Source organism: Orycteropus afer, unplaced genomic scaffold (genome assembly GCF_000298275.1).
Source record: "Orycteropus afer afer isolate SDZICR_OR568_19922 unplaced genomic scaffold, OryAfe1.0 scaffold00050, whole genome shotgun sequence".
Taxonomy (NCBI): Eukaryota; Metazoa; Chordata; class Mammalia; order Tubulidentata; family Orycteropodidae; genus Orycteropus; species Orycteropus afer.
In genome coordinates, this window is record NW_006921637.1 from 13,395,962 (window position 1) to 13,409,678 (window position 13,717).

Below are 13,717 nucleotides of genomic sequence, written 5' to 3' on the forward strand. Positions count from 1 at the left end.
AAGAAAGGAAACGTGGGGGGAGAACTTTGAAGGTCACAAGTCAAAAGTTCAAAATGTAGGTCACCAGGACAGCCCTTAAGGTTCCAAGGAATGACCAGATGAAGATTTCCAGGTATTCCACGCTGGGCCAACCAGCACACCATTCAAGACAGCTATATAAATCCCCCAACAGCAAGCCACTTACCCAAATCCTAATAACAGAGGTGCTTAATTTATGGGCTACACCAAAAACCAGGTCTTTAATTTGCATCAAGTCCTCAAGTTTTCACAAGGCAACTTAACTAAAAAAGACCTACCTTTAATTAAAAGGGTATCATCATTCTAGAGATGCACTCTTTCAGGGGAAAAAAAAAAAGTGCTCATTTCCTGGTCTGGACCCAGCTACAGAAATGCAGAAGCTGTTTTTGTGTTTGCAGACCTTAAAATTATCTATTCTCTGTTGTCATGGTAGGCATGCTACCCAACCCCATCAATCATCTGATGACCCTGATACATGCCAATGGCTTCTATGGAAAGCAGATGGATGCTCTCACCTTGAAAACCAGTTTGGTGTTGTTAGCTGCCGCCCAATCACCCATATTCATAGCAACTCCACGTACAATGGAGCAAAACACTGCCTGGTCCGACACTACCCCCATGATCAGTTGTAGACTGGACCGTTGTAATTCATAAGGTTTTCATTGACCATCCATAGGGCTTTTATTGGCTGATTTTCACAAGTAGATCACCAGATCTTTCTTCCTAGTCCTATGTATCTAGAAACCTGTTCAGCAACATAGTAACTCTGACAGACAGGTGGTAGCTGCATATAAGGTGCACTGGCTAGGAATCAAATCTGGGTCTCCCACATGTAAGACATGAATCTAACATTGAACAATCACTATTCTATCTCCCTAAAATAACTGGGGCCTATGGATTCATGTCTTCATTTTATTTTCCACAAACACTATCAATCATGGAGCCTCAACGTTACCTATATTGTCAAGTACAACCTCTCTAATGCCCAGATTCAGGCATCTGACTCTGTTTTCCTGCAAGCATGAATCAACAACTTCTCTATTAAATCACAGCGGGAATTCCTCTGCCAGAGCAGATGTATACCACTGAGGATTCCTCATTAAATGATACTGTCTGTGGAAGCCACCTGACAAGTGTGCAGTGGGACTTAACGGTATGCCTACCAATGGACGGCCTACCCAACCCAACTTAGCACCACATGAGATCAGATCAAAACCAAAAAATGAGAGCTTATTTCACTGAGTCTATTAGCAAATTAAGCTGCAGGCACCTAAAACAGTCCCTGGTCCATAGCAGGAGAGAGCACAAGTGCATATAACATCTCAACTAGGACATGTAAACACATCATCCAAGAGGCTTCGTAGATAAAGACCAGAAGAGTCAAGATTTAGGGGCCACCACCATTAAGCAAGATATAAAGACAACCAAAAGGCAACAAACTTCCGGAGAGAGAATAGGCTTATTTATTTTGCAAAAGAAATGGAGGAATGGAAACATCACCCAAGAGGTTGGACACAGGCTTAACCCAAGGGTTGCCGTTGATGCAGAATGAGGATGGGCTCAAATATCACCTTCTCAATGAGGCCTATGTGACTACCAAGGTAATCTCACAACCCGCCCCTCCACCCTACCTCCTAATTCCCTTCCCCTGCTCGCTGCCCTCTTTCACATTATATAATTTATTTGTACAGTTACTATCTCCCCAAACTAGAATGCAAATTCCAGAGGGCAGGAATTTCATTTGTTATATTCTGACATATTCCCAAATATCTAAGGCAGGTCTCAGGAAATACTGGAAGAATAATGAAAAAGACAAGAGCCTGCTTTTAGTTCTACTCTTGCCAGAGGTATAGCTTCCATGCTGTCATCTTCAGTAAAGGCAGAGGCCTATAGGGCAAGTACACATAAAATATTGAATTGCCTTTAAGGTAAGAATGAAGAAAAAGTAAAATGATCAACACTAACATCAAAACAAATCTATAACTGCATCTGTTCCAAATGCCTTCCAGGAACATTAGACATGCTGCAACAGGGACAAGGGCACGCCCAGGGCAAGGGAGGCGGCACCGGACTTCAAGGGGAGAGAGCAGACCATATTCCCACACCACAGGGCTGCAGGAAACCTCAGGTCTCAGACTTGAACAAACCCCAATGCCTCCAGAGGCAGACTGCAGATTTCTCCTATTGTATTCCTGGCAACCCTGGTGTTGCCACGAACCAGTTCTGTGACCTTGAGGAAGTTTCTTAACCTCTCTGTGCTTAGCTTCTCCATCTGTAAAATGGGAAAAGTAAATGGGTTGTTGTTGTTGTTATGTGCCGTCAAGTTGGACCCGACTCATAGCAACCCCTCCTTGGGTTTCCAAGGCAGTATCACTATGGAAGTAGATTGCCCCATCTTCCGTCCGAGGAGTGGCTGGTGGGTTTGAGCCACCAGCCTTCTGGTAATCAGTCAAGTGCCCTAGGCACTATGCTACCAGAGATCCTAAATGAGTTGTTATGAGGAGTAAATGAATTCTTATCTGCAAAGCACTTGAAATTGGGCCTGGCACTCAGCGGGTGCTATGTAAGTACGTAATGAATTAAAGTTCAAATTGGTCTTCTCATGGGGGGAGGGTATTAACCCAAGACCACACAGAGAGATAGTCCTTTCTACAAAAGCCAAACCATAAAGGCAGCAGGAAAACAAATTAAATAAAAGTTAACACTGGGTATGGAAGGAATATTGGGCAATCTACTTCCACAGTGATACTGACTTGGAAACCCAAAGAGGGGTCATTATGACTCGGATCCAACTCGATGGCAGTGAGTTTGGTTTGGTTTTATGTAGTGGTTCTCACCCCACTGCCATCTGGGGACTTGGACCCATGTCTGGAGACATTTTGGTATCACAACTATGCATGGGGATGCTGCTGGCATCTAGCAGGAAGAGACCAAGGATACTGGTCACCATCCTACAAACCAAAAAACCAAACTCACAGCCAATGAGTCGACTGCGACTCATAGAGACCCCTCCTTGGGTTTCCGAGGCAGTATCTCTATGAAAATAGATTGTCCAACATCCTATAGCACAAGGAAAATCCCTACAACAGAGAACTACCTGGCCCAAAATGTCAGTTGTGCTAAGGTTCAGAAACCCTGAACAAGAGCAACCACTGTCCCCTAACTAGCCTTGTCCCTGCCAAATTGTGTGGCTTGATTTGGGCTCTGAAAATTGAGTAACACTACCAACTAACCTCCTGTCACAAAGGATCCTACGCAGGAAATGGCACGACCAGACCAGGACCAGGTGGCAGGATGGGATTGGCCTGGAAAAGACTTGCACACCCTGTGGGCAATGCCCCTGGGAGGGAGGCAGAGGTGGAGCAGCTTATCAGGCTAGGCATCCCATTACACTCCCAAGGCAGTCCTTCCTCAGCTGCTTATTGATTACAGTAGGCCTCAGTAAGACATGGAGCTCTCATAACTCTAAAACCTATGAAAGCTCTTTAAATTTAAACCCCAAAGTGAGACTCTATGTGATGGTTTGTTGGGGTGTGTGTGTGTGTGTGTGTGTGTGTTTAAGTCCAGCCCTCATGAATCACTGCCATCTATATTTCAGCAAGCTAAGAAAATCAACCTGCATGAAATGACACATGCTCCCAGGGCCAGGAACACTGTGCATGACTAAATGCAAAAAGTGCCAAATGTTCCACAGAACAGGAGCAGCTAAAAGAAGTTTCACAGATCCACCTGCTCAGGGCCTGGGAAAAGCCGGTGTTTGGAATTAACAACAAGCAGGAAGAAGGCACTCCATCAGGGAAGGACTTATTAGCACCTTAGGCCAGGTTTCTTTACTTCCTAGAAATAAAAACGCCTAAAAATGAGAAAGTTCAGGAAGTTTTCTAGACTGGTCAGATAACTTTAAAGATACACACTCCTGGTACTGGCACACTTATGGTTAACCCTTAAGATCAAGCACATGACCAAAGGTCTGGAAATGGTCACACTGATTAAGAAAGCAAGGTCAAGGTCTAGCTCTGAGGTCAAAAAGTAACTGTCCACTGATGAGCTTGGTCCAGTGTGACTCTAAATGGACAGAATTTATCGTCTGGCAGAGTCCATCCTGGAACTCATCCAAGAGCTTATCTGAGCAAGTGTTTTACCAACAAGTGCTTTACCAACAAAGCAATCCAGAGGCAAAGACCCAAGACTATAATAGTAGAATGAAGATTCCCAGCAGCAACACAGAACCAAAGATTTACTCATGAGGAAAAGTGATCTTTCAGGCCATGTTCAGACCTGGCCAATACCTGGTTCAATCCAAGCATCTCATGGACAGGAGTGTACAACAATTACCATTATGGGCACCGAAGCAGGGTCCAAGAGGCCCCTGCCATGGCGAGTTTCAATCCTTTTGTTGTTGGCCATGGGGAAAGGATCCCAACATCCTGGGCATCTACTGGAGGTGGGGTATGTGTGCATGTGTGTGAGGAGGAGCACAAGAGGGACGAGAGAGGGAGAGGCAATTTATTCAGCAAGCAGTATGGAAGTATTCACTATTATAAACTGCATGGCAAGTTTACATCTGGATATCCGCCCTGCCCCTATGTCTCATCCTCATCTGTCCAAACAGAGCAGCTAGCCAGGCTCACAGGAGCCTCAGGGAGTAAGGCAAATCTCAAGAACAGACAAAAGGAGAGTGGGCTTGACCAGTTTTGGATGTCTTCTCTTGACTATATCCTGCCAGGCCAACTAGCAGACTTCACAAGTTTACCCAGTCATCACCTGACAGCTTCCCAGGATCTCATCTACAACAGCACAGTGAACTCTTGCCTGTGCCCAGTCAGCCTCACCAGCCACCCCCACTACCTTCCACTAAGCCAACTGCCTCTTGATTTGCTAGACATTAGGCAGGAATGGATTCCCTGCTTTGACAAAGATATCAGCACCTTCTCAAACTGACTTCCCTCTCATTAAAGCTCAGAGAAACATGAAAAACAGCATTAAGAAATGATACACATATACCTTTTTCTTTCCCAAAATTCATTTTTTCACTACTTCTCAAAGATTTCTTCTTCTGATCCAAATAGGAGGCCTACTGCTCATCACAGGTTAGGGTAGAAAAGTTTACAGAAGGTCTGAAGCCTTCACAAAACCCTTAACTTGGTCCTCCTTTGTACCTCTGTCCACCCACCAAAGTGTAACAGAGCAAGCTGACCCCACTCTAGGTACAGCAGCTTCTTTTTCATTTTTGCTAGAGGGTTAAAAAAAGACCTCATTATTTTTCTACTGTTTATCAGTCACAATCTGTTCCCATTATGTCTGAGCACCTGGAGGCAGTCAAAATATAACTCCAGAAATAGGGAAACTTTATTTTCTTTGAAGAGAAGAGTTTATATCACAGTACCATTTGTCAGATTCTCTGGCTACACACAGTTGTTGGGGTTGGTGGTGTAGTGCTTAAGGCATCTGACTACTAAACAGAAGGCCAGCGGTTCAAACCCACCAGCCACTCCTTGGAAGGAAGTTTGGGCAATCTACTTACATAGTGATACTGCCTCGGAAACCCAAGGAGGGGTTGCTATGAGTAGGATACAAATCAACAGCAGTGAGTTTTTGAGTTTAGACTACCCTATTGTCCTCCTTATCTCAACTTCAGACTCACGTTTCCAATGAAATTTCTTTAAACTCCAAAGTGATTATGAGTGGCAGTGGGTGGCCTGGTTCCCACCTTCACATCCCACAGCAGACAGATTTACAGATGTGCTGAGCCCACGAAGCTGCATGGCAGCCTCAAGCTCAACCTCAGACCACATATACTTACTGTAATTACAGCCATCACCCTCGTGACAGAAGAGAATACTGGGGAAGCCCAGAGGACCAGGGCAGGGAGAGGAAGCTGGGCCTGCCTTCCCCACCACAGGAACCACACTCGGGAGATGTCCACCATAACACTTTCAACTTTTTCTCCAACAAACCAAGATGACATTTGTTCTCTGCCACTCTCATGCTTGCTGCCCACTAAAAGGAACTCCCGTCTTAGAACAATGTGGAACAAAACTCAAAATCATTTGGAAAAAAAAATAAAGGGGGACGAGGTTTGCTGGTCTGATAGAATGTGGTGGAAACACTGAGACTATGGCCCCTAGCTCCCTTGCAGGTCTGGAATTGAACTCACACCGGTGGCTTGCAGCCAAGCAAAAGACAGGCATAGGAGTTGAACATTTACCTGAGGTAGATACACTCCTTGGAGAGAATAATCATAGGAGAAAGAAGGTCTGTTTATACACGGGGAGACAGCTCAGGGAGCAGGAATACATGGAGGGATGGACACAGGGAAGAGGTAACTGTCGGGAGGAAGTGGGGGGGGAGCTGTTGGACTGTGGTGAACTGTGGTCAATGTCATCGACAAAATGCATGTGAACTGCTATATGGAAAGTGAATTTGCTCTGTAAATTTTCACCCAAATCACAATTAAAAAAAAAAAAATAGGAACTCCACTCTTATACCACATTGGGGCACAAAAGAGGCAGTACAATGTCTAGATGTTTCAAAGAGGCAAAGTTCATAGTATAATTCCTAAATTAACCAGTTAAATCAGACTTGGGAGGTATGGATGAGGGTTAAAAACTGCTCAAAGAACTATATCAGCAATTTTTCAGGGTAAAGAAAGCATTTAAGATACGTGGTTCATTATAATATCAAGGAGATAATTAGGCTTTTCTTATTTTTTGTCTGGTTTGTTGTCTGATTTTGTTGTTATTGTTGTAGTTGTTGTTTTCAAATACCATTTATTCAGTGCCTATGATCTGCCAGCACCTAGGAATGGCATTTAATTCTCAAAAACCACTACAGTGTAAGTAAGGGTAAGGAAACTGAGGCTCAAAGAGCTCAAAAAGGTCATTAAACTGAAAAGAGGGAGAAAGCTAGGTCTTATTCTGTGCCCAACAAATGGATTCCTGCCATTTGTCTTCACTGAACGTCTAGCATGCAGCTCAAAAAGCATGATTCTGTCCCGACTAACTTACAAGTAGCTTGGCATTCAAAGCCTCCACAATTTAGCCCCAAATTCCTTTTCCAATTTTACACCCTGATATTTCCCTACACACATATCATGCTCCAGCCTCTCACTCCTACAGTTTCTTCCTCAAATGCTTTCCTACAAGATTATATCCAAAAGTTTCCTCTATCCTTAGATGCCCAAAAGTAAAGACTTCAGGACCTGGGTCTGGGGTCAGCTCAGCTGAGGAAGGATGGTGTTACATAAGAAAGTCCATGTGTGTCTGCTTGAGCCCTTGATAAGTTTCTTCAGGTAACACTTCTCTTACCTCCCAAGAAGGTGGGGAACACAGGCAAGGAGTCTTAAGCTTGACACACTGGATCAAAAGCACCGTTGCAATAGAGATCATTCTTCACATACTGAAAAACCCCTCCATTGTAGCCTAAATAGCCTCACTTCACCCAGAGACAGCTTCATTTCAATGGAAATTCCTCTCCTGTGGCTCCCTCCACTGCCAACATACCAAGGCCTAAGGGAGACTTAACATGATTAAAACTTTAAAGCATTAAAGAATCTCAAAGAAAAGGCATCCTTGCAGTGCAAATCATCAATTTAGGAGGAAAGAGCAAATTAAGAGGGGAGGTCTATAAGAATATAAACGCAATGTAATTTTAAATAACATAATACCAAAAAAACAAAAAACCCAAACTCACCGCCATGGAGTTGGATTCCACTCACAGCAACCCCTCCTTGGCTTTCTGAGGTAGTATCACTATGGAGGTAGATTGCCCAGCCTTCCATCTGAGGTGGTTTGAACCTCCAGCCTTCTGGTGAGCAGGCAAATGCCTTAGGTACTATGCCACCAGAGCTCCAAATAATATAATGTATAAATTAATTCAATAAACACAGGCCTTTTCAACCTCAGTATCTAAAGTCCTGAGCAGGAGAGAAGGGTTCAGAGAACTGTTGGCATTCACTCCTGTCTGGTTGATGATATCTGCAATCTGAGTGAGGTGGCTTTCCCAGGTTTGTCAAATCAGGAATAACAGTTCTGTGATGAGTTATTTAACAGGCAGGGCACACAGTGATTAAGTATGAGCTGGGCTGCTGAAGCAGCAGAAATACTAGTCAAGCTTCCACAGACGATCCCCAAAAGGCTACTACAGAAGCTTGGTACCCCTTACAAACCTCAAGATGCAGAAAAATGGACTAAACATGTAGAGGCCTGACTTACACAAATATGAAACAGGTAAAGAAGTGTAACTCCACTTTTATCTAAAAAAACTATGTTGTTGTTGTTATGTGCCGTCAAGTCAGACCCGACTCATAACGACCCCTCCTTGGGTTTCTGAGGCAGTATCACTACGGAAGTAGGTTGCCCCATCTTCCTTCCGCAGAGTGGCTGCTGGGTTTGAACCGCCAGCCTTCTGATTAGCAGTCAAGTGCCTTAGGTACTATGCTACCAGTATTTAAATCCTGCCTTTGCATACATACCACATTATCTTTTTACTTTATAACTTGGATAAACCACTTACTTGTTTTAACGATGGGAATGAACTAAATTTGGATAGATTTTCTAGTCCCCAATTTCAGAGAAGCAATTCAGAAGGAAAGGAAGCTGTCCTTTCCCTACAGATTAGGAAATTCATGACAGCAGGGTTCTATTCACTCCCTCCAGGAATGTCTTAGCGCTTCATCTCTTTATATCAGAGTCCACCACACTAAGTTAATGAGTCTTCTACAGCAATTTCAAAAGCTATTGCATTTACACACACTAAGTTAATGAGTCTTCTACAGCAATTTCAAAAGCTATTGCATTTACACACCTCTTCCTCAACTCACAAATCAAACCATTCCAAGAGGTAGGATTAAATTTTATGGTTCATTGACAGAAAGAATAGAGTATCCCAAATCATTAACCCGTGTATAATTGTTCATTTCCCCCACTTTTTTCTACATGGCCTCTGTACCTCCCTACTGCCACCAGGCCACACTACAAACAGTTCTTGAATTTGTTTTTCAACTAAGAATCACTCTTATGAGGTCAACATGGAAGGCCCCTCAAAAACTATTCACCAGCTAAAGCCTACCAGTGAGGTCCCAGAGAAAGCAGCCACTCCGATGCCAACTCTGCACTGTTTGTTTCTAATCACATATACTAATGCAAGTGGCAAACCAGGAAAGGGAATGACCAAGGCTAGCTAATTTGGGTTTCTTTTGCATGGAAGACAGAAAGGTTCGCCAGATCCCACCAGTGTACCAAACTATCTAGACCTGCCAAGGCATGGTTTGCTGGGAAAGGTTTTGTTTTGTTCTTTAAAAGAAAAAAAACCTAAATATGACCATAATTTTCAATGGGCTGCACTGCTTCAGTAGCTTGCACTGCCTTTTAGCTTTTAAGAATAAGGCAATTTCATATAAATATACAATGGCTTCCCAGCATAAAAAAGGAGGAAAAAAAGAGAGCTATGAGTATGTCAGTTCAGATGCAAACTAGGATAATAATATTCTTAGAAAGACTGTTTTCATTTCTGCCCTTCCAGGTAAAGCAAGCCCATGAAATCTACCAAGATAAACCATTTAATATCTTCAGCTGGGAAGGAAGAAAGGCATGAATGAGTGAGGAAACCAAGCAAGGAAACCTCTTAGGCAGCATAACCTCAGTGTTGACATTTAGGGGTCTGACTGACTTCAGGGCTAAAAGCTGCTAATCGACAATTATTCCCGTTTGGCCTGTTCCAGTACACCATTCCCTTGTCCGAAATGCAAGCACGCTCTGGTCCACACCCTTTAACGCAGAACTTCCTGGGCTTTCTGTGACACGGAAAGTCACAGTTACAGGATTGAGGGTTACGGGACCTGGGGAATGATAACATTGTTTTCAAAGCCGATTAGCCATTAAAAATCAACAAGCAAAACCAGCACAGCAGTCCACGAGCCCGGACCCTGACACACCTTCTTTTCTGGTTTCTAGGCGCTCCGTTTCTTCCCAACCCCGGGGCTGCTAAGAAGAGTAGAATAGTCCACACGATTCCCACGGCCCAAACACGTGGTCCTTAAAGCTTTCTTAAAAAACATCCGAAGAAAGACCTATGCTCCGCGTAGCGAGAGGAAATGGGGCTGTGAAAGGGATGCACCGGGGGAATAAGCGGCCAGCGGCTCGATGGAGCCCTGGGCGCCAAGTTAGCAGAGGGTAACGCCGAAGCTACAGAAGGAAAGAGAGGCCGCCCCTGGCGGAGGAGAAATGTCGGTGACAGGCCTCGCTCGGGAACAGGGGCGCTATGGCTCTCTGCTAACAAGCCGGGGTGTCCGTTTTACTTGGCATCAGCTGGGATGTCCCGCCCAAGAGGAAAGGACAAAGGAGGAGGCAGAGACCCAGACCCTTCACTGTGGGAAGGAGGGAAAAAAGAGGGTAAGAATCTGTCGCCACTGGTAAGAACGGCTGAAAAGAAACTTGGGCTGCTGTCTCCAAATCTACATGACACGCTGGAGAGGCAACAGCTTCTTCCTGTCCTCCACCCCTATACGCCCCACCGAGGGGTCGGGGCTCAGGCAGACCGCCAAGATTCAAGTGGATTGTGGAGGGCAGAGTGGAAAAGGACGTCATCCCAGGGACCCAGAAAGAAACCCACCGCCCTACGTCCCTACGCGGTTGCGATATGCCCTCTCGCCCCCTCTGGGAGCCATCTCCTGGCCAAAAGGGACCGAGTGCGCCCCGGACCGTGCAAACTCAGCGTCAGACCCCGCGGCGAGTGCGAAGAGAGGGACGCGGGACTTTAACTAGGGAAAAGTGTGAGGAGCCGGCGGACACCCTACCCGATGCCCCGCAGCCAGCACAGGGGGTCTGCAGGGGCGGAGAGAGAGAGCTAGACGCTCACAGATTCGCGGATAGAAGGCGCGGACAGGCAAGGGCAGCGTCCGGAAGGGGCCTGGAGAGCGCCCCAGCAAGTGCCGAGCCCCCTGACGAGTGCGCGAGGGGCCGGGCCGCACTCACCTTCCTGCCAGTGCCGCCGCCGCCTGCGGCCCCGGCCAACGCGGAGCCGCCCCCCGAGTACATGTAGTAGGCGATGCCCAGTACCCAGAGGAAAGCGAAGCAGAGAAGCATCCGCGAGCGCCGCCGCATTCTCCCGACCACCGCGGTCTCGGCCACCAGCTGCTCTGAGTAGTGCCTGAGCGGCCGCCGGGAGGAAGCGGAGCGAGCAGCAGCGGGAGGGCTGGCGGGCAGGGGCACGGGGCGGGGCGGCGGCGGCTCCTCCTCCGGCTGTTCGGCTTGGCAACCTCAGCTGGCGCAGACACGGCCCGTCCCTCGCGGCGCTAGGCGCAGAGCTCCTCCCCCGGCCGGCGGGCGCTGCGGCCGGAGCAGGAAGCAGCCTGCTTCGGAGGCGGCGAGCCGGGTCAGGGAGCAAAGGGCGACCAATCCGCGGCTGCGGTGGAGGCTGGGGCGGCGGGCCGGGAGGCGGGGACGAGCCGCGTCTCCATGGCAGCAGCACGCCGGGCCTCCGCGGGAGGGCCTCCGCGTTTCTCACCTCCCCGCCCCGCCCCGCCTGCGAGAGTCTCCCCTCCAGCCTCTACTCGCCTGCCTCCCCGCGGTCCGCCTGCCCTATTGCGTGAGTGACAGGTGACTGCCCCGGGACCAAGAGGAACGCGCACAGGGGCCCACACAAGCGTGCGCACAGAGTTGAAGTCGCGTTCACGGTGGCATTGCTGCCTGAGTGCTTCCCTGGCCAAACTGTCACTTCTTGGTCCTCGGTCTTTTGAGTTTTCAGACCTTTAGAAACCTTCCTCTTATTAGCCAAATACTAGGAGCTCTAGTTGCGTAGTGCCTAAGGCATTTGACTGCTAACCAGAAGGCTGGCGGTTCAAACCCATCAGTCACTCCTCTGAGGGAAGACTGAGCAATCTACTAAAAATAGAGATACCGCCTCGGTTGCTGAGTCAGATTCGACTCAGCGGAAGTAAGTTTAGGAGCTCTGGTAGCTTAGTGCCTAGAGCACTTGACTGCTAACCCACCAGCCACTCCTGAGAAGGAAGGTTGGGCAATCTCCTTCCGTTGTTGTTGTTGTTGTTATGTGCCCTCGAGTGGGCCCCGACTCATAGCGACCCCTCCTTGGGTTTCCGAGGCAGTATCACTACGGAAGTAGGATTGCCCAACCTTCCTTCCGAGGAGTGGCTGGTGGGTTTGAACCGCCAGCCGTCTGGTTAGCAGGCAAAGTGTCTTAGCCACTATGCTACCAGAGAACCCACCAGCCACTCCTGAGAAGGAAGGTTGGGCAATCTCCTTCCGTAGTGATGTTGTTATGTGCCGTGAATGACCCGACTCGTAGCGACCCCTCCTTGGGTTTCTAAGGCAGTATCACTACTGAGGGAGCTCTGGTAGCATAGTGGCTAAGGGACTTGACTGCTAACCAGAAGGCTGGTGGTTCAAACCCACCGGCCACTCCTTGGAAGGAAGATGGGGCAATCTACTTCCGTAGTGATACTGCCTCGGAAACCCAAGGAGAGGTCACTATGAGTTGGGTCCGACTCGACGGCACATAACAACAACAACATCACTACGGAAGTAGATTGCCCCATCTTCCTTCCGAGGAGTGGCTGGTGGGTTTGAACCGACAGCCTTCTGGTTAGCAGTCAAATGCCTTAGGCACTATGCCTCGAAAACCCAAGAAGGGGTCGCTATGAGCCGAGTCCCACGCGAGGGCACGTAACAACACATTAGCCAAATGTCCTTAGCTTTTTGTGGTCCAACCATCACCACTACGCCGACTTTTCTTGCCTCTTACAGTCTTCTTCCAGTCTTGCAGCAAAATATTCCTGATATCCATTCGGTAATTTTATTTACTTCTTTATTTATTTTGGGGCAAAAGTGCGACTTTAAGGTAGAAACTGAGAAGGGAATTATCAAAGGAATGTTTTGGGGGAAAGAACAGAGCTCATAAAGGCAGGATTTTTTTTTTTTTTTTTTCCTTAATGAACAGGAAATTAAGAAGAGGTAACTTCAATATATATATAAAACATTCTCTTTCAGCGATTGCTTTCTTTGAAGAAGAAAGAAGAGTTAGCTCAATAAGCATCTTTAAATATGCACTAAAACATCTTTCTATAAGAGAGTCCTTCTAACCTTGGGAATGCTTTGGCACATGCAAAGTTTCCAGTATTGCTAAGAAGGATATAACTGTTACCTAGCACTTGGTATTATGAAAGTGATTTCAGTAGCCTCCCGGTGTAGAAGATAATGGCAGCTGCCTGAATCCAAATACACACACATCCTCAACAACAACAACAACAAAAGCCTTTAGTAGTAGGGAAGAGAATGCCATGCAGTGAACTTCAAACTACCGCACTTAAGTTGTTAGGTACCATTGAGTGGGCTCCGACTCATAGCAACCCAGTGTACAATAGGAAACTGCAGGGTCGTGTGCCATCCTCACAATCCTTTCCCAGTAATATATCAGACAGTGTTTCACTGTTACTCATAAGGTTTTCATTGGCCAATTCTTTGAGAAGCGGATGGCCCTTTCCTTCTTCCAAGTCTGTCTTAATCTGGAAGCTGCGCTGAAACCTGTCCACCATGGGTGTCTGTTCTGGTTACCTAGTGCTGCTCTGTCAGGAATGTACCACAAATGGGATGCCTTAACAAACAGGAGTTTATTCTCTTACAGGTTGGAGGCTAGAAGTCTGGGTTCAAAGTGCCAGGCTCTAGGGGCTGGGTGAAAGCCCCTC

At 46.9% G+C, this 13,717-nt stretch overlaps 1 protein-coding gene across 1 annotated transcript in view; it reads right to left on the bottom strand.

Annotated features, from left to right (window-relative positions):
• GALNT2 (polypeptide N-acetylgalactosaminyltransferase 2) overlaps positions 1–11,120 on the bottom strand; it is a 446,140-nt gene extending 435,020 nt beyond the window's left edge. Inside the window, exon 1 of the mRNA XM_007938499.1 lies at positions 10,992–11,120. Coding sequence (XP_007936690.1) covers positions 10,992–11,120 — 129 coding nt within the window. The remainder of the gene's footprint in view (positions 1–10,991) is intronic.
• Positions 11,121–13,717: the final 2,597 nt, after the last annotated feature.